At 38.3% G+C, this 27,635-nt stretch overlaps 1 protein-coding gene across 1 annotated transcript in view; it reads left to right on the forward strand.

The window, feature by feature from the left end:
* GRIN3A (glutamate ionotropic receptor NMDA type subunit 3A) overlaps positions 1–27,635 on the forward strand; it is a 754,984-nt gene that overhangs the window by 312,298 nt on the left and 415,051 nt on the right. The window contains exon 2 of the mRNA XM_053702674.1: positions 17,903–18,507. Coding sequence (XP_053558649.1) covers positions 17,903–18,507 — 605 coding nt within the window. The remainder of the gene's footprint in view (positions 1–17,902; positions 18,508–27,635) is intronic.

A 27,635-nucleotide genomic window follows, 5' to 3' on the forward strand; every position in this document is an offset into this window, starting at 1 on the left:
TAAAAAACTTTATATCACAAATCTGAGCATGGGATAAACAGCTAAAGGTGGACATGTAAAATAACAAGAAATCACACCAGAAAGGCTGCTAAATCAATGTCTTTATTAAGACCCCTAGGTATTTTGGTCTCCAAAGTGTGGATCCAATATGTTTCATGCTTTCTTACGGCCAATTCTCTATCCACATTTGGTACAGACATAATAAATTCAATAATTGTACCCTTTAAACAAGATGGATCTTTATTATGACAATGCATATAGTGGGCAGAAAGATTATGTGATTTTTCACCATTCTTAATGTTAGTTATATGTTCCAACAAACGTTTTTTATAGGGGCGTGTCATGCGACCTATATATTGCAGGCCACACCCACATTGAAGTAAGTACACCACAAATTCTGACCTGCAATTTGCAAGTGCATTTATCTCCACTTCTTTATTGTTAGAGTTTGAGATAACTTTTTTAGTCACTTTATTTCCTGAATAGTGGTGACTACATGACACACAATTTGCCCTGTTACACTTAAAGAAGCCAATGGATCTTTTTTCTAGCCAATTTTGCTTGCTGTTTGGCTTTTTCAATTTGCTTGGGGCTAATATTGATTTTAAATTTTTGTTCTTCCTAAAGACCACATTTGGTCCATTGTTGGTAACCTCATCAAGAAGATTATCCTTCTTTAAAATGTGCCAATGTTTCTTAAATATGTTTTTGATATCTATTGCTCCCTTGCTGTAGGTTGTAATCATACTTACCCCAAAGTCCTTTTTCTTTTTATTTTCCAAACTAGTAGCAAATCTTGATTCTGCAGATTGTGAAGTTTGATTAGCCCCACATAGTAATACTTCCCTATTTAAATCCCTTGCTCTGTTGTAAGCTGAATCTATTGTTTTATTAGGGTATCTCTTGGATTTAAATTTATTTTTCAAAATTAATGCTTCTTTTTCAAAATCCTCTATTTTGCTGCAGTTTCTCCTGACACGCTGAAATTGGCCATATGGAATGTTCTTTATCCAACTAGGGTTGTGGCAGCTTTTAGCGTGCAGGTACCCATTGCTATCAGTTGGTTTTTTGTATAGCTTGCTTAGGATTTTGTTATTTTGATGATATAGAATCAAATCTAGGAATTCAATTTCATCACAGCTTACCTTATGTGTGAATGTAAGGTTATGCTCATTGGTGTTGATAAAATTTATAAATTCATTGAGGGATTTATTATCACCTTTCCAGATGAGTAAAACGTCTATAAATCTCATCCATGTTACTATATTCTCAGAAAATGGATTATTTGTCCAAATCTGTAATTCCTCCCAGAAACCCATATACAGGTTAGCGAAACTGGGGGCAAATTTTGTGCCCATCGCAGTTCCGCTAACCTGTAAAAAAAACTCTTCATTGAAACAAAAGTAATTTCTTTCTAGAATAAATTTTATAGACTCTAAAAGAAATTCTTTCCTGGTATCCTCTAGAGTGGTCCTTGAATCAAGCCAGAATCTAATAGCCCTTAGACCCAGATTGTGTGGGATGTTAGGGTATAATGCACTCACATCAAGTGAGACCAATTTATAATCCGGTTTCCACTCAATATTAGAGATTCTTTGGAGAGTATGAGGCGTATCTTTTAAAAAAGATTTTAATAGAGGCACAAGCGGTTGTAGATAAGTATCTACAAATTCAGAAAGTTTTGTGGTCATGGAACCAATACCAGAAACGATTGGTCTACCAGGTGGACATGTCGCATGTTTGTGAATTTTAGGCAGATGATAGAATACTGCCATTTTTGGATACTTATTATCAAGAAATTTCCACTCATTTTCATTAAGAACTTTCTGATATTTAGCAGTATCCAACAGAGATTTATATTCCCTAAGGAATATCTCTGCAGGATCAGGATGTATTTTTCTGTAGGTGGCAGTATCGTTTAGAAGCCTGTATGCTTCTAACATGTAATCCGATCTATTTTGAATTACAATACTGCCTCCCTTATCTGCCTCTCTTATGACAATTTCTCTATCTTTATTTAGAGATTCAAGTATCTGTTTGTCTTTAAATGATAAATTGTCCTTTCTAATTTTGTAATTTTTACATAAATTAGTTAGATCCTCTTCCACCAAGTTCGCAAAAACTGGGATAAAATTCCCCTTAGAGTGGAATGGAAAATAAATAGAAAGTGGTTTAAAATCTGTATGCTTACCATATGTAAGAGAGACTGTTGTAGTATCATCAGAAAAGGATGCTATATTTGTATCAGCTAGTTCCTCTAGGGCCACAATGGCTTCTAGATATATATATATATATATATATATAAAAATAAATATACATATAATTATATATATCTATATATCTATATATATCAAAATAACAAGAGTATTGCATTGAGCAATGATACTTTGTTTATTGGACTAACTATACATTTATACGTTGACAAGCTTTCGGAAGAGTTCCTTCCTTTATCAAGTCTAAAGCAAAACATATATATATATATATATATACATATATATATACATATATATATATACACACATATGTGTTTTGTTCTACTTTTCTTCTAGCGCTATCACTTTACTCCAGGGGGTATATTTATGATTGTGCGATCGGACATTATCTGATATAGCGGATCATGTCCGCTGCAAATTGATAAATGCCGACAGAGTCGCAGCCAGGGCCGCCACTAGAAATTTTGGGGCCCCTGACTCAACCATTGATCAGGGCCCCCCTCCTTTGACATGTGCAATTTTTGACCAAGTGACTAAAATGTATATGCACTTTATTCTTAATTGTCTATTTAAACTTGGAAATGTTGTAAAGGTAGTAACATACACACACAGACACACTCATACACTGAAACACACAAACACACTCACACATAAGGATTCACATATAGACACTCTAGCAGACACGCAAAAAAACATATTCACACACACAGAAACCCAAACAGACACTTAGCACTTGTTTACATTGACCTGACAAGTAATGAGGTAAACTACAGTTTTGTAAAAAAAAGGAGATTTAGAAAATAAAATATGGAGTTCTGATTATCTTTTTGTAAAGGAAGATGACAACTAAATTATGACAACAGCATGCAGTGGCTGAAAGGAAGGGCACTGAACTACCTAAACAATAATTTAAAGGTTAAATGGTGGAGTGGTTACTTCCGGAAAGGTCTTCTTAGTCTCAAAGTCTGTAGAAAGATGTGAATAATTAGTAGTAAGGTCAAAATGCCCTAAAAAGGAACAGACAATGGACACACACACACACAAACTCAAACTTGCACATACACCCAAGGAAACACCAACAGACATAGCCTCAGAAAACACACAAAGACATATACACACATACACACACATATACACCCACAGAAAACACACAAAGACATACACACACATACACACACAGACAACCACATGAAAAACACAGAAAGACATACATACACACACCCTCACTGAGACATCCACAGAAAACACACAAAGACATACACACACCCTCACAGAGACACCCACAGAAAACACATACATACATACATACATACATACATAAACACAAACACCCTCACAGAAACACCCATAGAAAAAGCTCAAAGGCATATGCACACACCCTCACAGACATCCACAGAAAATGCACAAAGACATACACACGGTAACACCCACCATCACAGAGAGATCCACAGATAAAACAATACATACACATAGAGACACAAACCAAAGCACAAAGAAATAAACACATACACCCACAGAAACACTCACAGGAGGAAACATTTATGCACCTTGCATCCCCTAAATCAACAGTGTGTGACATGCATGATAAAAAAATAATGCAGAAATTAAGAGATCACTTTTTAAATAATCACATTTGTAAATGTGCAAACAAAAATAATTCTGTGAATTCAAAATTGTACATTAATTAGCTGGGTAGATGGCTAGATGAAGAAAAGTACCTTTAAAAGGTTGGCATATGTTTGTTTGTTTTTTTCCCAATTTCCCAAACCAAGAGCACCACTTCAAATATAGTGTACACATTTTCCCATCTGTCAGCTGTACTTATGGATTTTGAAAATGCTGTACTCTATATGGTCTTGGTGGGACCATAAGCTGTGGTACTCATACCATTAGATCTGGTTAAATGCAGGATTTAGGCTTGTTGGTATGTATTTCAAAACTAAGTCAGCTGTAGTGTAAACTGAACAGTTTTAAGTTAACATTTTATGCAGATGTAAAAATCTTAGGTAAAATGCTTTCTTGCATCTGGAAAGTCCTTGCATAAAGGGGCAGTAAACTGGAATGTAATATATATATATATAAATAAAACACAGGAATGGACCGCACTCACAGACTGGACTGGGTACACATCCTAAGCCACTGTTAACTCCACAGCCCTGAACACTGACAGCTGCAAAGTTCCCAGCAACCCAGGTAGTTAACCCCCGAGCAACCTGGGTGTCAGGTCCGCAGGGGAGCATTACAATCATTAACACAAAACACAAAAAACCCAGCACTCACTAACAGATTCACAGCAATGTTTAAAAGCAAAACTGGGGGAAGTCAGTTACATTTGGCGCCAAAGGATTAAGCCCAGGACCACGACAAGGTCTCCCCCTTCCTGGGACCCTAACCAGCACCCACACAATGCATACTTCCAAACAAACCAACTGGGAACCTCCCAGGGTGACACAGGCTTTTGTAACCTCCCCTATGTAAATACAAAACACAGGAATGGACCGCACTCACAGACTGGACTGGGTACACATCCTAAGCCACTGTTAACTCCACAGCCCTGAACACTGACAGCTGCAAAGTTCCCAGCAACCCAGGCAGTTAACCCCCGAGCAACCTGGGTGTCAGGTCCGCAGGGGAGCATTACAATCATTAACACAAAACACAAAAAACCCAGCACTCACTAACAGATTCACAGCAATGTTTAAAAGCAAAACTGGGGGAAGTCAGTTACATTTGGCGCCAAAGGATTAAGCCCAGGACCACGACAAGGTCTCCCCCTTCCTGGGACCCTAACCAGCACCCACACAATGCATACTTCCAAACAAACCAACTGGGAACCTCCCAGGGTGACACAGGCTTTTGTAACCTCCAATATGTAAATACAAAACACAGGAATGGACCGCACTCACAGACTGGACTGGGTACACATCCTAAGCCACTGTTAACTCCACAGCCCTGAACACTGACAGCTGCAAAGTTCCCAGCAACCCAGGCAGTTAACCCCCGAGCAACCTGGGTGTCAGGTCCGCAGGGGAGCATTACAATCATTAACACAAAACACAAAAAACCCAGCACTCACTAACAGATTCACAGCAATGTTTAAAAGCAAAACTGGGGGAAGTCAGTTACATTTGGCGCCAAAGGATTAAGCCCAGGACCACGACAAGGTCTCCCCCTTCCTGGGACCCTAACCAGCACCCACACAATGCATACTTCCAAACAAACCAACTGGGAACCTCCCAGGGTGACACAGGCTTTTGTAACCTCCCCTATGTAAATACAAAACACAGGAATGGACCGCACTCACAGACTGGACTGGGTACACATCCTAAGCCACTGTTAACTCCACAGCCCTGAACACTGACAGCTGCAAAGTTCCCAGCAACCCAGGCAGTTAACCCCCGAGCAACCTGGGTGTCAGGTCCGCAGGGGAGCATTACAATCATTAACACAAAACACAAAAAACCCAGCACTCACTAACAGATTCACAGCAATGTTTAAAAGCAAAACTGGGGGAAGTCAGTTACATTTGGCGCCAAAGGATTAAGCCCAGGACCACGACAAGGTCTCCCCCTTCCTGGGACCCTAACCAGCACCCACACAATGCATACTTCCAAACAAACCAACTGGGAACCTCCCAGGGTGACACAGGCTTTTGTAACCTCCCCTATGTAAATACAAAACACAGGAATGGACCGCACTCACAGACTGGACTGGGTACACATCCTAAGCCACTGTTAACTCCACAGCCCTGAACACTGACAGCTGCAAAGTTCCCAGCAACCCAGGCAGTTAACCCCCGAGCAACCTGGGTGTCAGGTCCGCAGGGGAGCATTACAATCATTAACACAAAACACAAAAAACCCAGCACTCACTAACAGATTCACAGCAATGTTTAAAAGCAAAACTGGGGGAAGTCAGTTACATTTGGCGCCAAAGGATTAAGCCCAGGACCACGACAAGGTCTCCCCCTTCCTGGGACCCTAACCAGCACCCACACAATGCATACTTCCAAACAAACCAACTGGGAACCTCCCAGGGTGACACAGGCTTTTGTAACCTCCCCTATGTAAATACAAAACACAGGAATGGACCGCACTCACAGACTGGACTGGGTACACATCCTAAGCCACTGTTAACTCCACAGCCCTGAACACTGACAGCTGCAAAGTTCCCAGCAACCCAGGCAGTTAACCCCCGAGCAACCTGGGTGTCAGGTCCGCAGGGGAGCATTACAATCATTAACACAAAAAACCCAGCACTCACTAACAGATTCACAGCAATGTTTAAAAGCAAAACTGGGGGAAGTCAGTTACATTTGGCGCCAAAGGATTAAGCCCAGGACCACGACAAGGTCTCCCCCTTCCTGGGACCCTAACCAGCACCCACACAATGCATACTTCCAAACAAACCAACTGGGAACCTCCCAGGGTGACACAGGCTTTTATAACCTCCCCTATGTAAATACAAAACACAGGAATGGACCGCACTCACAGACTGGACTGGGTACACATCCTAAGCCACTGTTAACTCCACAGCCCTGAACACTGACAGCTGCAAAGTTCCCAGCAACCCAGGCAGTTAACCCCCGAGCAACCTGGGTGTCAGGTCCGCAGGGGAGCATTACAATCATTAACACAAAACACAAAAAACCCAGCACTCACTAACAGATTCACAGCAATGTTTAAAAGCAAAACTGGGGGAAGTCAGTTACATTTGGCGCCAAAGGATTAAGCCCAGGACCACGACAAGGTCTCCCCCTTCCTGGGACCTTAACCAGCACCCACACAATGCATACTTCCAAACAAACCAACTGGGAACCTCCCAGGGTGACACAGGCTTTTGTAACCTCCCCTATGTAAATACAACACACAGGAATGGACCGCACTCACAGACTGGACTGGGTACACATCCTAAGCCACTGTTAACTCCACAGCCCTGAACACTGACAGCTGCAAAGTTCCCAGCAACCCAGGCAGTTAACCCCCGAGCAACCTGGGTGTCAGGTCCGCAGGGGAGCATTACAATCATTAACACAAAACACAAAAAACCCAGCACTCACTAACAGATTCACAGCAATGTTTAAAAGCAAAACTGGGGGAAGTCAGTTACATTTGGCGCCAAAGGATTAAGCCCAGGACCACGACAAGGTCTCCCCCTTCCTGGGACCCTAACCAGCACCCACACAATGCATACTTCCAAACAAACCAACTGGGAACCTCCCAGGGTGACACAGGCTTTTGTAACCTCCCCTATGTAAATACAAAACACAGGAATGGACCGCACTCACAGACTGGACTGGGTACACATCCTAAGCCACTGTTAACTCCACAGCCCTGAACACTGACAGCTGCAAAGTTCCCAGCAACCCAGGCAGTTAACCCCCGAGCAACCTGGGTGTCAGGTCCGCAGGGGAGCATTACAATCATTAACACAAAACACAAAAAACCCAGCACTCACTAACAGATTCACAGCAATGTTTAAAAGCAAAACTGGGGGAAGTCAGTTACATTTGGCGCCAAAGGATTAAGCCCAGGACCACGACAAGGTCTCCCCCTTCCTGGGACCCTAACCAGCACCCACACAATGCATACTTCCAAACAAACCAACTGGGAACCTCCCAGGGTGACACAGGCTTTTGTAACCTCCCCTATGTAAATACAAAACACAGGAATGGACCGCACTCACAGACTGGACTGGGTACACATCCTAAGCCACTGTTAACTCCACAGCCCTGAACACTGACAGCTGCAAAGTTCCCAGCAACCCAGGCAGTTAACCCCCGAGCAACCTGGGTGTCAGGTCCGCAGGGGAGCATTACAATCATTAACACAAAAAACCCAGCACTCACTAACAGATTCACAGCAATGTTTAAAAGCAAAACTGGGGGAAGTCAGTTACATTTGGCGCCAAAGGATTAAGCCCAGGACCACGACAAGGTCTCCCCCTTCCTGGGACCCTAACCAGCACCCACACAATGCATACTTCCAAACAAACCAACTGGGAACCTCCCAGGGTGACACAGGCTTTTGTAACCTCCCCTATGTAAATACAAAACACAGGAATGGACCGCACTCACAGACTGGACTGGGTACACATCCTAAGCCACTGTTAACTCCACAGCCCTGAACACTGACAGCTGCAAAGTTCCCAGCAACCCAGGCAGTTAACCCCCGAGCAACCTGGGTGTCAGGTCCGCAGGGGAGCATTACAATCATTAACACAAAACACAAAAAACCCAGCACTCACTAACAGATTCACAGCAATGTTTAAAAGCAAAACTGGGGGAAGTCAGTTACATTTGGCGCCAAAGGATTAAGCCCAGGACCACGACAAGGTCTCCCCCTTCCTGGGACCCTAACCAGCACCCACACAATGCATACTTCCAAACAAACCAACTGGGAACCTCCCAGGGTGACACAGGCTTTTGTAACCTCCCCTATGTCCCAGGAAGGGGGAGACCTTGTCGTGGTCCTGGGCTTAATCCTTTGGCGCCAAATGTAACTGACTTCCCCCAGTTTTGCTTTTAAACATTGCTGTGAATCTGTTAGTGAGTGCTGGGTTTTTTGTGTTTTGTGTTAATGATTGTAATGCTCCCCTGCGGACCTGACACCCAGGTTGCTCGGGGGTTAACTGCCTGGGTTGCTGGGAACTTTGCAGCTGTCAGTGTTCAGGGCTGTGGAGTTAACAGTGGCTTAGGATGTGTACCCAGTCCAGTCTGTGAGTGCGGTCCATTCCTGTGTTTTGTATTTACATAGGGGAGGTTACAAAAGCCTGTGTCACCCTGGGAGGTTCCCAGTTGGTTTGTTTGGAAGTATGCATTGTGTGGGTGCTGGTTAGGGTCCCAGGAAGGGGGAGACCTTGTCGTGGTCCTGGGCTTAATCCTTTGGCGCCAAATGTAACTGACTTCCCCCAGTTTTGCTTTTAAACATTGCTGTGAATCTGTTAGTGAGTGCTGGGTTTTTTGTGTTTTGTGTTAATGATTGTAATGCTCCCCTGCGGACCTGACACCCAGGTTGCTCGGGGGTTAACTGCCTGGGTTGCTGGGAACTTTGCAGCTGTCAGTGTTCAGGGCTGTGGAGTTAACAGTGGCTTAGGATGTGTACCCAGTCCAGTCTGTGAGTGCGGTCCATTCCTGTGTTTTGTATTTACATAGGGGAGGTTACAAAAGCCTGTGTCACCCTGGGAGGTTCCCAGTTGGTTTGTTTGGAAGTATGCATTGTGTGGGTGCTGGTTAGGGTCCCAGGAAGGGGGAGACCTTGTCGTGGTCCTGGGCTTAATCCTTTGGCGCCAAATGTAACTGACTTCCCCCAGTTTTGCTTTTAAACATTGCTGTGAATCTGTTAGTGAGTGCTGGGTTTTTTGTGTTTTGTGTTAATGATTGTAATGCTCCCCTGCGGACCTGACACCCAGGTTGCTCGGGGGTTAACTGCCTGGGTTGCTGGGAACTTTGCAGCTGTCAGTGTTCAGGGCTGTGGAGTTAACAGTGGCTTAGGATGTGTACCCAGTCCAGTCTGTGAGTGCGGTCCATTCCTGTGTTTTGTATTTACATAGGGGAGGTTACAAAAGCCTGTGTCACCCTGGGAGGTTCCCAGTTGGTTTGTTTGGAAGTATGCATTGTGTGGGTGCTGGTTAGGGTCCCAGGAAGGGGGAGACCTTGTCGTGGTCCTGGGCTTAATCCTTTGGCGCCAAATGTAACTGACTTCCCCCAGTTTTGCTTTTAAACATTGCTGTGAATCTGTTAGTGAGTGCTGGGTTTTTTGTGTTTTATATATATATATATATATATATATATATATATATATATATATATATATATATAATGCATATCTGCCAAAAGGGCACCTACCATTTGTGTATTGAGGAGGAAACATTTCTGCATGGTTTTAAATATAGAATTTCTACAGCATTGTCAAATAATCATAAATACACTGCTGCTAAAAAATGTGTTTTTATGGACCCCTAGCCCCACCATACAACTACTACCACACTGAAGTTACAATCCAAAATTGCACAAAGAAATAAAAAACATTTGCTAAGTAAGTCCTACCTCCTCTTCAAATGAAAGTGATCTGCCGTCTGACTCAGGCACACACTGTACAAAGTGCCAAGTCTGTCTCACACTGAGCATAGTATTTTAGTGCACACTAAGAAATCCTCTCAAATGCTAATACTTTACTCCTTGTAATAACATTTACCATGCTCAATTAGCACTCTGCTATAGTACCCACTGGTGGCTGCCAAAATTATTATTATTTTTTTTTATTTTTTTTTTTAGTTCTTGCCTCATGGGGCCCCCCTGGCTCATTGGGCCCCTGACAGGAGTCACCCCTGTCACCCCCTGATGGCGGCCCTGGTCACAGCCAATCAGCCACTGGCAGGGGGTGTCAATCAACCCAATCGTATTCGATTGGGTTGATTTCTGGCAATTTCATACGGAGCTTGATAAATATGCCCCCAGGTCTCAAGTCATGCTTAACACATCAAAATCAACTTGTAATGGAAAAAATTACAAGTTTTGCGTTATGGTGCGGCTATACCTCTGAAAAATTGGCCATTGCGCGCAGAATGGACTGGTCTCTCGTATTTCAAGTCACTGTGGTATAGCTATACGGCAAGCATTTTAGCTTTAACGCAACTCTCCATTCTGCACTCAAAAAATTACTTTTGAGTGCAGGATTTTAATATTACAGGTTGTGTGTTCTGGCTAAAATGCTTGTGTTATGGCCTATACCGCCCTGATCCATTCCGCAATCTGAGACCAGTAGTTATGGATTTTGCAAAACAAAAATATTTCACGAAACTCATAACTTTAAAATGTTACAAAGTACACTAACACCCATAAACTACCTATTAACCCCTAATCCTCCGCCCCCACACATTGCCAACACTATAAAAAAGTATTAACCCTTAAAATGCCACCCCCACATCACAACTACTAACCTAAACCTATTAACCCCTAAACTGCCGGTCCCTCACATCGTTACTACTATAATAAAACTATTAACCCCTAAACCGCCGCCCCCCCCACATCGCAAAACACTAAATTAAAATATTAACCCCTAAACCTAAAACTTTAAATTAAATTTACACTATAACTACATTAAAATAAATAAAAACTTATCTGTGAAGTAAAAAAACTAAGATTAAACTATAAATTAACCTAACATAACTATATTAATAAAATAAAATAAACGAAAAATAAAAAAACTAAATTACAAGTTTAAAAAAAACTAAAACTCCGAAAAAATTAAAAAAATCTAACATTACTAAAAAAAATCTAAGATTAAAAAAAAAAATAAACAAAATTATCCAAAATAATAAAAATGAAACCTAATCTAATAGCCCTATAAAAACAAAAAAGCCACCCGAAAATCAAAACACTCCTTAACCTATCAATAAACTACCAATAGCCCTTAAAGGGCCTTTTGCAGGGCATTGCCCTAAGTTAAACAGCTCTTTTACCTAAAATAATTACAAAGTTACAAAGTCCCCCCTAAAAGTAAACCACACCAACCCCCAAAATTAAAAACCTAAGTCTAAAAAAAATCTAAGCCACCCATTGCCCCTAAAGGGGCATTTGCATGGGCATTACCCTTAAAAGGACATTCAGCTCTTTTTTTCCCATTAAAATAAAAAAAGCCCTAATCGGAACCCCCCCCCCAAAAAAAAAGAATATATGTCTAACCCCCAAATAGGTACTTACTGTTCCTAAAGTCTGGCGGAGAAGCTCTTCTTCCAGGCAGTGAAGTCTTCTTCCAGGCGGTGACATCTTCATCCAGCGCGGGTACCTCTTCTATCTTCATCCAGGGCGAAGGCGGTACGGAGTGGAGGTGACCACTGAATATGACCAGCAACCTTTTTTTCAGCCAATAGGAATGCAAGGTACCTCAAATATAAACGGGTACCTTGCATTCAATCTTCAGTGTGCAGTCCAGGCCTTGGGTTTTGTGCGGTATTGAGCTTATCGCACCATATCACACAATAAAAGAAGGTTTTTTTCAGTAATTTGTAATGGCAGCGCTGTGGAGAGTGCGATACCGCTAATTTTTTTGCGTTATTTATGCACCCGGTTTAGCGCAAAACTTGTAATCTCGGAGCAATGTTTAGCATGGAAGCTATATCCGTAGAAACTATAAAGGAATGTCGGTTTAGTTTTACACGTGTACGGTTACGTTTACTTTCAACTTGTAATATGTGCGCAAATTAACACAGGTGGGTGCGATATTTAATTATCACAAGCATGATAACGTTAGTGCACCACTTGTAATCTAGCCCTAATTCACTGCAATATAAATTGATATGTTTCTAATTCTCAGTACTTAAAAAGCACCCTAGTGACTTTTACTGATTCTACTACATACTTTGTCTTATTTCGCTTTTTTAGATAACTGCAAAATAATGCATTGTATACTTACCTTATGACTGTGGATAGCCTTGTTGTCTGTAGACTCCAAAAAGGAAAATCCTGGGTGGAGTTTGGCTATTAAAAAATAATTTCAGTAAAAGGATGTTAATTTGTTTTAAAGGGACAGTTTACTTAAACATGTTTATTATTTAAAAAGATTTATAATACCTTTATTACCCATTTCCCAGTTTTGCTCAACCAACATGACAATATTAAACTACTTTTTACCTCTGTGATTACCATGTATCTAAGCCTCTGCAGATTGCCCCCTTTCAGTTCTTTTGACAGACTTGCATTTTAGTGAGTGAGCTCAATGTTATCTACATGATATACATGAACTAGCGGTTTATAACTGTGAAAAACTATCAAAATGCACTGAGATAAGAGGAAGAATTCAGTGGCTTAGAAATTAGTTTATGGGCCTCCTTAGGTTTAGATTTTAACAAAGAATATCAAGAGAACAAAGGAAATTTGATTATAAAAGTACATTGGAAAGTTGATTAAAATTGCATGCCCTGTTTGAATCATGAAAGTTTAATTTTGACTTGACTGTCCCTTTAAAAAAGAAAAATGTGTCACATATAATATCTTGCATTAATATCTCAAACAGTTTGCAACCTTTTCTTTGTTTCTGTCATTCTGTATTCATTAGTGATGAGGCTGATTGAGTCATCACATACACAAGTCTCTCTTAGCAGGTTTGATGTTTGAATAGGGTGTACAGGGTATATTGAAGTTTGAATAGGGTGTACAGGGTATATTGAAGTTTGAATAGGGTGTACTGGGTATATTGATGTTTAAATAGGGTGTACAGGGTATATTGATGTTTGAATAGGGTGTACAGGGTATATTGATGTTTGAATAGGGTTTACGGGGTATATTGATGTTTGAATAGGGTGTACAGTGTATATTGATGTTTGAATAGAGTGTACAGGGTATATTGATATTTGAATAGGGTATACGGGGTATATTGATGTTTGAATAGGGTGTACAGGGTATATTGATGTTTGAATAGGGTGTACAGGGTATATTGAAGTTTGAATAGGGTGTACAGGGTATATTGAAGTTTGAATAGGGTGTACTGGGTATATTGATGTTTAAATAGGGTGTACAGGGTATATTGATGTTTGAATAGGGTGTACAGGGTATATTGATGTTTGAATAGGGTGTACAGGGTATATTGATGTTTGAATAGGGTGTACAGTGTATATTGATGTTTGAATAGAGTGTACAGGGTATATTGATATTTGAATAGGGTATACGGGGTATATTGATGTTTGAATAGGGTGTACAGGGTATATTGATGTTTGAATAGGGTGTACAGGGTATATTGATGTTTGAATAGGGTGTACGGGGTATATTGATGTTTGAATAGGGTGTACAGGGTATATTGATGTTTGAATAGGGTGTACAGGGTATATTGATGTTTGAATAGGATGTACAGGGTATATTGATGTTTGAATAGTGTGTACAGGGTATATTCAAGTTTGAATAGGGTGTACAGGGTATATTGATGTATGAATAGGGTGTACAGGGTATATTGATGTTTGAATAGGGTGTACAGGGTATATTGAAGTTTGAATAGGGTATACGGGGTATATTGATGTTTGAATAGGGTGTACAGGGTATATTGATGTTTGAATAGGGTGTACAGGGTATATTGATGTTTGAATCAAGAGAACAAAGGAAATTTGATTATAAAAGTACATTGGAAAGTTGATTAAAATTGCATGCCCTGTTTGAATCATGAAAGTTTAATTTTGACTTGACTGTTCCTTTAAAAAAGAAAAATGTGTCTTACATATAATATCTTGCATTAATATCTCAAACGGTTTGCAACCTTTTCTTTGTTTCTGTCATTCTGTATTCATTAGTGATGAGGCTGATTGAGTCATCACATACACAAGTCTCTCTTAGCAGGTTTGATGTTTGAATAGGGTGTACAGGGTATATTGATGTTTGAATAGGGTGTACAGGGTATATTGAAGTTTGAATAGGGTGTACTGGGTATATTGATGTTTAAATAGGGTGTACAGGGTATATTGATGTTTGAATAGGGTCTACAGGGTATATTGATGTTTGAATAGGGTGTACGGGGTATATTGATGTTTGAATAGGGTGTACAGTGTATATTGATGTTTGAATAGAGTGTACAGGGTATATTGATATTTGAATACGGTATACGCGGTATATTGATGTTTGAATAGGGTGTACAGGGTATATTGATGTTTGAATAGGGTGTACAGGGTATATTGATGTTTGAATAGGGTGTACGGGGTATATTGATGTTTGAATAGGGTGTACAGGGTATATTGATGTTTGAATAGGGTGTACAGGGTATATTGATGTTTGAATAGGATGTACAGGGTATATTGATGTTTGAATAGGGTGTACAGGGTATATTCAAGTTTGAATAGGGTTTACAGGGTATATTGATGTATGAATAGGGTGTACAGGGTATATTGATGTTTGAATAGGGTGTACAGGGTATATTGAAGTTTGAATAGGGTGTACAGGGTATATTGATGTTTGAATAGGGTGTACAGGGTACATTGAAGTTTGAATAGGGTGTACAGGGTATATTGATATTTGAATAGGGTGTACAGGGTATATTGAAGTTTGAATAGGGTGTACAGGGTATATTGATGTTTGAATAGGGTGTACAGGGTATATTAAAGTTTGAATAGGGTGTACAGGGTATATTGAAGTTTGAATAGGGTGTACAGGGTATTTTGAAGTTTGAATAGAGTGTCCAGGGTATATTAATGTTTGAATAGGGTGTACAGGGTATATTGATGTTTGAATAGGGTATACAGGGTATTTTGAAGTTTGAATAGGGTGTCCAGGGTATATTGATGTTTGAATAGGGTGTACAGGGTATATTGATGTTTGAATATGGTGTACAGGGTATATTGGAGTTTGAATAGGGTGTACAGGGTATATTGATGTTTGAATAGGGTGTACAGGGTATATTGATGTTTAAATAGGGTGTACATGGTATATTGATGTTTGAATAGGGTGTACAGGGTATATTGATGTTTGAATAGGGTGTACAGGGTATATTGATTTTTGAATCGGGTGTACAGGGTATATTGAAGTTTGAATAGGGTGTACAGGGTATATTGAAGTTTGAATAGGGTGTACAGGGTATATTGAAGTTTGAATAAGGTGTACAGGGTATATTGATGTTTGAATAGGGTCTAAAGGGTATATTGAAGTTTGAATAGGGTGTACAGGGTATATTGAAGTTTGAAAAGGGTGTACAGGGTATATTGATCTTTGAATAGGGTATACAGGGTATATTGATGTTTGAATAGGGTGTACAGGGTATATTGAAGTTTGAATAGGGTGTACAGGGTATATTAATATTTGAATAGGGTATACAGGGTATATTGATGTATGAATAGGGTGTACAGGGTATATTGATGTTTGAATAGGGTGTACAGGGTATATTGAAGTTTGAATAGGGTGTACAGGGTATATTGATGTTTGAATAGGGTGTACAGGGTACATTGAAGTTTGAAAAGGGTGTACAGGGTATATTGAAGTTTGAATAGGGTGTACAGGGTATATTGATATTTGAATAGGGTGTACAGGGTATATTGAAGTTTGAATAGGGTGTACAGGGTATATTGATGTTTGAATAGGGTGTACAGGGTATATTAAAGTTTGAATAGGGTGTACAGGGTATATTGAAGTTTGAATAGGGTGTACAGGGTATTTTGAAGTTTGAATAGAGTGTCCAGGGTATATTAATGTTTGAATAGGGTGTACAGGGTATATTGATGTTTGAATAGGGTATACAGGGTATTTTGAAGTTTGAATAGGGTGTCCAGGGTATATTGATGTTTGAATAGGGTGTACAGGGTATATTGATGTTTGAATATGGTGTACAGGGTATATTGGAGTTTGAATAGGGTGTACAGGGTATATTGATGTTTGAATAGGGTGTACAGGGTATATTGATGTTTAAATAGGGTGTACATGGTATATTGATGTTTGAATAGGGTGTACAGGGTATATTGATGTTTGAATAGGGTGTACAGGGTATATTGATTTTTGAATCGGGTGTACAGGGTATATTGAAGTTTGAATAGGGTGTACAGGGTATATTGAAGTTTGAATAGGGTGTACAGGGTATATTGAAGTTTGAATAAGGTGTACAGGGTATATTGATGTTTGAATAGGGTCTAAAGGGTATATTGAAGTTTGAATAGGGTGTACAGGGTATATTGAAGTTTGAAAAGGGTGTACAGGGTATATTGATCTTTGAATAGGGTATACAGGGTATATTGATGTTTGAATAGGGTGTACAGGGTATATTGAAGTTTGAATAGGGTGTACAGGGTATATTGATATTTGAATAGGGTATACAGGGTATATTGATGTTTGAATAGGGTGTACAGGGTATATTGATGTTTGAATAGGGTGTACAGGGTATATTGATATTTGAATAGGGTGTACAGGGTATATTGATGTTTGAATAGGGTGTACGGGACATATGTACATAAAAACAACCAATGAAAGGGACAGGAAACCCCCCACAAAATATGTTGTGATTCAGATAGAAAATTCAATTATAATCTACTTTCCAATGTACTTCTATTTTCACATTTGCTTCATTCTCTTGTCTTTCTTTGCTGAAGGAACAGCATTCCGCTACTGGCTTCTCGCTGAACACATCTAGTAAGCCAATCATAAGAGGCAAATGTATGCAGGCACCAATCAGCAGCTAGCTCCCACTAGTGTATAATATGTGTGTGTTATTTTTCAACAAGGGATACTAAGAGAACAAAGCACATTTAAAATATAAGTTAATTTATGTGTCTTAAAATTGCATGCTCTATCCGAATCATTGAAGTTTAATTTTTATTTTTCTATTTCTTTAACATTTATTAAAAGCATTTTTGCATGTGTATTAAAAAAAAAACACCTACAACCAAAACAGAAATGAATATACATGCTTTTCAATTTTGAGTTTTATGTCCCTTTAAATATAATAATTTAACAGTAATATTTTAATTCAGTGATAAACAAGTTTATCACTGAATTTATTTACTAAATCCCAACTTCATAGAAAGGTTCAGAATTAATAAACTGAATAGCTAGTTCCTATTTTTTAGCTGAATTACCTTTGATTAGAGATAATAAAGATAAATGACTAGCTCAATGGCTTTGCATCACTGTGTATTCATATAATCTACTTCTTATGTTGAATTAGTATGTGAAATGCTTAATATATTCTGTAGTAGTATAAAATTATGTATCTCTTTTTTTATTACAGAATCCTCTTCACCTACAGCTCAGTGTTGAAAGTTCATTAACCTCAAATTCCGAAGTCACATTTAACATCTTGACAATGAACAACTGGTACAATTACAGTTTAATGATATGTCAAGAAGATTGGAATATAACAGATTTTCTTATCTTGACTCAAAATAATTCTAAATTTCACCTTGGAATAATTATAAACATTACTGCAAATTTCACTTTAAGCAGTTACATAATAAGCTACTTGCAGCTTAACCTGGAAAGCATAAAGGACATTACATCAACAATCGTTATGTTTGGTTGTGACATGGAAGACACACGAAGAATTTTTGAATTAGCTAACCAATATGGAGTGATGCTTCCAGAATTTCATTGGATTTTTGGAGATTCTCAGAATGTTGAGGAATTAAGAACAGAAGGTCTTCCATTAGGGCTTATAGCTCATGGGAAAACGACTGAATCATCATTTGAACACTATGTACAAGATGCAATGGAGCTTATTGCAAGGGCTGTTGCAACTGCTACCATGGATCAACCAGAGCTAGCACTTATTCCTAGTACAACAAACTGCATGAACAGAGAAAGTTTAAACCTCACTTCTGGAGAGTATTTATCAAGGTATGTTTATTGGGAAAATAGTTAGACCTTCACTGTATGTCTATGCTTGTATTTCACCAGCCATTCATTATTTTACAGGGAATTGTGCCCACATATATTCACCAAGAGAGTTAAAATTTGCATTTAAGTCCAAATCTATGTCATCTTAAGAACAAACAGCATTTTGGTATTATATATCATAATACAGACTAACAATACCACTTAGATTCTAATAAATCTATCTATAGTCTAAACAGATAGAGTAAAAAAATAGATAGTTTAAAGTCTACATTTAGCTAAACGTCTTTATAACCATCAAGTATAGTAGTAAAACAGACTGATTAGTTATTAAAAAAACAGAACATTTTTAACACATTGAATGATATCTCCTGGATAAAGAAAGGAAAAGTTAATCATGAGGGGAAGAGCACCAGTTAGACTGCAGCTGCTCCACCATAAATAGATAAAAAGTACAGCAAAACATGTAGCAACAATACATTTAATGAATAGCCCTAGGGTTAACTTATGGACATTCTCTGCATATACAAAAATGTTGTCAGCTTTAAAATGGGGGGGGGGGAATAACTGTGATCATGTTTGTTAATATGTAAATTGAGCATGCACATAAACCTTACATTGAGAAAAAAAATTGCCAAGATATTCCATTTGGAAGAGATCAAAATTTGAACTAGATTCTATATCTCTGCAATGGAACCATTATGACAAATCTCATAACAGCATGATTTTAGTGACAAGGTCATGTAAACTTCTGTTGTTCATTAACAACTTACCTTGTGCCACAAGCAACAGGTCTTCTTCTTTACCAGTCTATGCTGCATTCTGATTATTTTGACGACATTCTTGCATGGTTAATAATGTAAACCAATTCTGGATTCATTAACCTGGTAACTAAGATAATCTTCTGTTTGTTTAATGTGATTAACAAGTCATAAGAGACAGCAGACTCAGTTTAATAGCTTAACCATGTACAATAGAATGGGGAGGATGACATTTCTCATTACAACAGTTAGCTTTGGCTGTAGCGCTCAAATTATAAGTTGAAAGTAAAAGTGATCGCTTGAGCACAGTTGAAGTTTACGAGCGCCGGGATAGCGTGTCCACAGAAACAAGAAAGTATCACAAAACACATAAAAAAACATTGAAAAGTACAGTTACACTTATAATAACACTATCTAATAAAAATGATTTTAAAAAATATTGCACAAAAAAAGTTATAATTGTGCAAACAAATGCGATTTAAATTGTTTGAGAAAGACATATTCAGTATACACATATAAACACATAAATACATATGTACACATATATAGATAAATGCAAGTGCTTTGGAGCCCTTTGAAGTTAAAAAGATAAAAACATACAGTATAAAAGTAAGTGGTATACTATGTATTTACTGAGTGGGAAATCTACTAAAGATATCCTATAGGGGCGCACCGAATAAACAGTGGTGTGTTAAAAAGTGATCCTACAGTGTGATAATGGTGTATAAAGTGTTACTCACACTCACCAAAAAGTAAAAAGGTTACCTATGAATACATCAATGTGTGCATAAACATAAAATTGTAAAAACATAGAAAACTTGAATAAAATAAAATATTTAAATACCAATCTCTCATAAAATGATAATGTCCCGTGTAACATAGAGAGAGATAATTATTCTGAACAGGTTCTATATGAGTCCGGTCAAAACATACAATAATGGTATATAAAGGCAGCTCTACTTCGAAACCCAATGTTATAGGTCACCTGGGACAAATAAGAAAAAGTGAAAGGGGCGCCTCATAGTGTATTTCGTATATGTAACATGAAGATAGAGTAGAAATGCACTCATAAAATAGGTGGCACCCGTCCAGGAATAGGTGCAAAACAGCAGGCTTACACTTAGCAGTAGTTAGCTCACTGATGACAGGCTCTCGATATGCTGGTGGAAAACGTTCTCATGTCAGGTAAGCTCACCGCATCAGCCACAATCATCAGCTGAGTCTCAAACACGCTCCATGAAGCGAGCGGAATGTGAAGGATAAAGCCGTTCAAACACCCAAACGAATGGGCAGAGTAGAAAACAGACAACCTCTGAGTGGTTAAAATTGAACAATTCTTTATTGGTTACTGCAACACATTTCTCGACCACACAATGGTTCAATACCTAATGATTGTGGCTGATGCGGTGAGCCAACTTGACACAAGAAGCTTCCCCCTGCATATTGAGAGCCTGTCATCATCATCAGTGAGCTAACCACTGCTAAGTGTTAGCCTGCCATTTTGCACCTATTCTAGGATGGGTGCCACCTATTTTGTCAGTGCATTTCTACTCTATCTTCATGTTACATATATGTATTTACTGTAAATATTTCACATCCCATGTTCTGCACATAGGGGAATATGTTCTATGTATTTTTAGAATAGATATTGTTATCTATATGTATGTATGTATATATATATATATATATATATATATATATATATATATTTATATATACACACACATTTTGTAAATGTTGCGTTCGGAACATCTGGAGTGACGTTAGCATCGATCTGTGTCGGACTGAGTCCGGCGGATCGTATGTTAAGTCACTAAATTCTACTTTTGCCGGTCTGTAGGGCTTCATAACTAAGGCGAATCAGCCTCGCCACAAATACGCTGTGGAATTCCAGCGTATTTGCGGTTGACGGCTTGATAACTAGAGGCCATAGTGTTTGACTGAATAGGGGGAGACTGAAAAAATGTCCTCCAAAAAATAAAGATGCTAGTATGTGCACTATCATAGAAGATATATTATATAGGGCTTATCAATATAAACCATCATATAAAAATGCAAGGACAGACAACTATGTTTATATACTCTCCATTTGGAATATAACAGTATGCTTTATAATATTATGCTTAGCTTAGCATTATTCATAAATTTATGCATACATGTTTATAATTGCGAAAGATATACCATATTTTGAATCTGCTCATCAATACCAGTAACGGTACAGTAGTGTGGTCACTTCATGGCTTACAGTTATATACGGAAACGGTTATAGTGATATATTCCAGAAAACAATCTACTCATCAATACCAGTAACAGTACAGTGATGTGATCACTTCATAGCTTACAGTTATATACAGAAAACAGTTGTAGTGATGTATTCCAGAAAATACATGTACCTATTATATGCTATATTGGGGCGAACAGAAGCTTGGTACAATAAAAATCATAATAAGAATTATCACTTGTGTCAAATATATGAGTCAATTGATACATATAAGAGCTTAGCGTGATTGTTATTTATAAATGGACATCTGATTTGATGTATGTTATTTATGATGATATAGTCAATTCTACGCTAAGATGGAAAATTCTATAAACTGATAAGACATACACATCACTAATCATACATCTCTGATTCTTTCACTAGTGATGTTTGCAAAGCAAGACAGCCATTCTAATAAGTGGCCAATTATAATTGTCAGCCAACAATGTACTTAGGAAAGTGTATTGGCATAGAGAAGAATTGTATATAAATTCAATGGGTTTCATTGACTAGTATATTACAAACCGAGTTATAATCTATAGAAAGATTAATTAGGAATACCAAAATGTGGTTAGAAGAAAAAAAAATAATAAAACCGAGCCATTAGGATATTATCTACATTGTGAATAAAGTGTGCATTATTGTAAAACAAATGTGTAAAACAAATAAAAAAGAGGACTAATATGTGAAACACAGAAAGGGAATATGTGATTAGATGATGGATGTGAAGTGGAATTTAATATGATCCCATATTTAGATAAATACTATTTCAGAGGGAATAATAAAAAATGTGACAAAGTAAGAAACATTCTAAGTGAAATGAATAACTCCTGTGGTATGTGATACATATAAATTATAAACATACAAAGAAGTTGTTGAAATCATTCATGCCATTTGGTTTCACTGAATTTAATAAATATAACCATTTACACTCCATTAGTGATGTTGTGAATAGTTCGGCGGCAAATAGTTCCCGGCGAACATAGCATGTTCGCGTTCACCGCGGCGGGCGAACATATGCAATGTTCGATCCACCCCCTATTCTTCATCATTGAGTAAACTTTGACCCATTACCTCACAGTCAGCAGACACATTACAGCCAATCAGCGGCAGACACTCCCTCCCAGAGCCTCCCACCTCCTGGACAGCATCCATTTTAGATTCATTTGGAAGCTGCATTCTTAGTGAGAGGAGGAACAGTGTAGCTGCTGCTGATTTAATAGGGAAATTGATAGCTAGGCTAGTGTATTCAGTGTCCACTACAGTCCTGAAGGACTCATCTGATCTCTGCTGTGAGGACAGCACCCCAAAAAGCCCTTTTTAGGGCTAGAACATCAGTCTGCTTTTTTTTTTCCCTGTGTAATCTAATTGCAGTTGCCTGCCTGCCAGCGTGTGTGTCAGGCTCACAGCGTATACTGTGCCCACTTGCCCAGTGCCACCACTCATATCTGGTGTAACAGTGGTGTAGATTAAAAAAAAAAACAACACTTTTTTGACTGTGTTAAATAATAGCAGTCAGTTTCCTTCACACGTGTGCGTTTCAGGGCCTGCCTGCCAGGGCACAGTATCACCCCAGTGCAACTCATATCTGGTGTAACAGTAGTGTAGATTTAAAAAAAAAAAATACAATTTTGACTGTAATAGATTGAATAGCAGTTAGTTGTCTGCAAGCGTGTGTGTCAGGCCTACAGCATCTACTCTGCCAACTTTTGCCAGTGCACAGTGCTACTCATATCTGTTGTCCCAGTAGATTGCACGCATAGTACCACCAATCGAAAAAAAAATGACAGGCAGAGGCAGGCCACCCCGCAGGGGCCGTCGTGTTCGTGGTGCTGTGATTCCCTTTGGCCCTAGAATAATGCCCAGTGTTCAGAGGCCACATACCCCAAACTCGAACATTTCTGAAGACATAGTTGACTGGCTAACACAGGACACTCAATCTTCTACAGCTTCCGCTCTGAACCTTGACGCACCATCCTCCTCCAGCTTAGCTTCGGGCACCTCTCAAGTTACCACTCGCCCACCTGCAGCCACCACCAACACTAGCACCACAGCCGCTTCACTTGATCTGTCAGAGGAGTTATTTACACATCAGTTGGAAGAAATGAGTGATGCGCAACCATTATTGCCAGAGGATGTATATAACAGGGATATGTCTCAGTCAGGCAGCATTACACACATGGACGTACGGTGTGATGATGATGATGTTGTACCCGCTGCGGGAGTTTGGTCTGTCACTGTGAAGCGGGCGTAACCCTTACACTACCTGATCGATACAAAATCATACCTGATGTTTTAAAGCACGTTATTCCAAACAATTTAGGAATGTTAGGTGATTTATGCCCCTTATGGCTTAAAACCAGACTCTGCATCAACTATGTAACTTCCCATGGGAGTTTTGCCATGGATCCCCCTCCGGCATGCCACAGTCCAGGTGTTAGTCCCCTTGAAACAACTTTTCCATCACTATTGTGGCCAGAAAGAGTCCCTGTGGGTTTTAAAATTTGCCTGCCCATAGAAGTCTATGGCGGTTCGCCCGGTTCGCCGGTGCGCAAAATTTTGGGGAAGTTCGCGTTTGCTATTCACGAACCCAAATTTTTAGGTTCGCGACATCACTACACTCCATTTTAAGCAGGGCTTTCTCAATGTTTCCGCCTCTTATACCTAAGGGAATGACTGTGTATTGTTTGTAAGCCCATAGGTGTACTGTTATGATGTTGCTGAAAATGTTTTGCAACAGATGTCAATTTTTTGCCTCTAGCTTCATCTCTGTTGGCATTTTTAATATTATTGGCATATTCCAAGATACGTACCTTCACTTCATGTGTGGTCATCCCAATGTAAATCATTTTGCATGATCAAAAAAGTGCATATATGACTCCTATTGATTTACATGAAAAGTGTGAGGTTAATGTATATTTTTTGCCAGTTTTTTCAGTGACCGTTTTAGTTTTTAGAACATACTTATATGCAGAGCATGTACCACAGGGATACATCCCTGGATCAGTATCCTTTTTCCTAGCAGACCTTACAAAATGACTTGATACTAGTTTGTCCCTAAGGCTAAAAGGTCTCTTATATCCTAAAGAGATTCTATTACCTATTGCAGAGTTTAAAACTGGATCATTCTGTAATATCCTCCAATGTTCATTGATGATTTTGATTACTTATGGCATTTGTGGATTGTATGTTGTTATCAATCTCGGGTGTGATTCATTGGGAGTTTTAACCTTACAGACAAGTAACTGATCTTTTTTAATATTCAGGGCTTTATATTTGGCTCTTTTTACAGATTTCCTGCTATATCGTCTTGCAATTAATCTCTGCATTAGAGCAGCACTTTCTGTTAAGTATATTTCAACACTTGAACAATTGCATCGAAGTCAAATCCAAGAAACATATTTCGTGTTGGTCAGCTGAATATGTTAATTTGATGTTTTTATTGTTATTTATTTTTGCCATAAAATGGTCAAGTTCTTGAGACGTCCCCTCTCAAATGAATAGGAAATCATCAATATACCTTAGCCATAGTAGGATGTGATCAGTATGTTGTTTCAGCTCCTCTGAGAATACACAAAACAGTTCCCAATGCCCCAAGAATAAATTGGCATACGTTGGTGCGCATGACGTACCCATTGTGGTACCTTGGATTTGTAAATAGTATCTGTCATTGAAGGTAAATAAATTATGTGTCAAGGTGAAATGTAGTAATTTAATGACAAACTCTTTATGATCTTCATTGTCATGATTATTAGATGACAGAAAATATTATTTTACAGTGACTCAATGTCTGCAGTTACAAGCCACATTCCATCTGTTAATTGTATTCTGTAAGATCTGTAGCACCTCTATAGTGTCACAGACATAGGAGGGCAGTGTTGTTAAATATTCTCTAAGTCTTAGATCTACATATTTACTGGCATTTTCAGTTAATTTATCATTCCCGGAGACAATTGGTCTCCCGGGAGGCACTTTGGAGTCTTTATGTACTTTTGTCAGAAAATACATAGTTGCAATTTTGGGATTCTCGTTCAGTAGATACTTTTTTTCAGTATTGGTGATTATGTTCCTTTACCATGCTTTTTTAACTAGATTGTTATATTGAGTCAGGTATGAGCTCTGAGGATTGAAAATTAATTGTTTATAACAAGTAGAGTTAGATAACTGTTTTGTAGCTTCATCAATGTACATTTTTAGTGGCTGTAAGACCACATTTCTGCCCTTATCCGAAGGCTTTATGATGACATCCTTCCAGGATTCAATCTCTTTTAATGCTTCATATTCTTGAAAAGTTAAATTATAATTCTTTTTGATAATAGGTAGTTTTTCAATATGTTGGCAGACCATCTTACAGAATACCTGTATCTCCGGTTACATGGATATGGAGGGGACGTAAGTAGATTTAGGTCTGAGGTTAGATTTCCAAGTACTAGAATTAGGAGGGGTTAAACTTAATCTGACTGTTAATATTATCACTACTCAATTCCTGTAAAATGTCAGCAGTCATTAGATCATCTGAATTGAGAACATCTGGGTTATATGAATATATCTTTTTTAACATCAACTTCCTAGAGAATAAATGAATATCTTTAATTAATTCAAATTTGTTCAGGAAGTTGACCAGGCAAAAAGATAATCCCCTGAACAATACTGCTTTTTGTTCAGGATTGAGTGTATGATCAGATAAATTAATAACCCTCAATTGTTCATCCTTATCTTGGAAAAAGGGCTTAGTTCCCTTTGTCTCGTGGATTGTCTTGTTGGGTCTTTAAATTTGCATTTGTTCACTTGCGAGTTTGATACTCCTGGATTGGTCTGTGCATTGTGTGGAATTATGGATAAAAGAGAATAAGATGCTGTAGAGGATTGTACTGTGCTATATGTTTTAGGTCTGGTGAAATTGGGTGTGTTGTTAGTGGAGTTACTAGCATATTCAGTCTGTTCATTACCAGTAACCATGTCAGTCTCATTGTCAGAGATATTGGATTTGCTTTCAGCGCTGCTTTCAGCTTGTTGAACTAGATATCTATTAGTTCTGCATCTGAATGTAGTATTACTATGCCAGTGATATACTCTCTGATTTTGGAAATCCTCCATATATCTTTGAAGTTTTTGTTTCTTATTGGCTATTAATTCCAGTTCTAATTTATCCTGTTCTTTTTGATACTTGTCATAATTAGATTTTCAATCAAATTTAGACAATTGAGCGTTATATTCTTCTTATTCTAATTTCTGTATCAAGCTTATTTAGCTCCAACTTGTCATGTTTTATTAGTATCTGGATTAATTTTAAAGAACATTCTGTTAATGCAGTTTCCCACTGTTTCACTAGGTCTCCATTATTTTAAGCGAAGGCTGGAAATACTTTCATTCTCAAGCCTCTAGGGATTATGTTTTTTTCAGCATACTTTTCAAAATAATGCCAGTTCCACCGCCTTTTAGATTGTTTGTGTAAAGTCTGGTTTAACTTGCACAGTACATTATTCAGCTCATCTTCATTTATTTGTATATTTTATCTGTTTTGAACATTAAAGAGTGAATTAAGTGCTTGTAATCTTTTTTGATGGTGATTAGCCATATCATTTTGAATATTTATGATGTGTTATATAATTATTCCCCCAAAACAGGCTAAACCCAGGAAAAGAGCCTGGGTATATTCTCCTAAGAGTTACAATTAGTGTACAATTAGGGATGGGGGAAGGCAGAGTGTATGTCAACAGGAAACCAATATATTGTCACAAATAATGTAAGATAAATCTTAATATATCAGGATTTGGATTGCCTGCCACAGATACAGAGCAGGAAACCGGACACAACTAACAAAGTAATTGTAATAGAGTATACAATTGTAAATAGTTTGCTTTGATCCGTGTGTTAATTTAAGGCTCTGCCCAAGAAGTCAAAGAAAATAATTATATTATAAATATAATTCATTCATACTATAGCCTTTATTGAAAAATATAAAGAAAAAAGAAAAAAAAATCCACACATACAATAGCTTAAACTAACTTTAAAAACACTTAACCCTGTTATGTCATCAACTTCCCATATAGGTTTGTTAAAATCAGAATAGATTAATTCAAAATATTGAAGCCAGCAGTCAATATAAA

This window comes from Bombina bombina, chromosome 2 (genome assembly GCF_027579735.1).
Source record: "Bombina bombina isolate aBomBom1 chromosome 2, aBomBom1.pri, whole genome shotgun sequence".
Classification (NCBI taxonomy): Eukaryota; Metazoa; Chordata; class Amphibia; order Anura; family Bombinatoridae; genus Bombina; species Bombina bombina.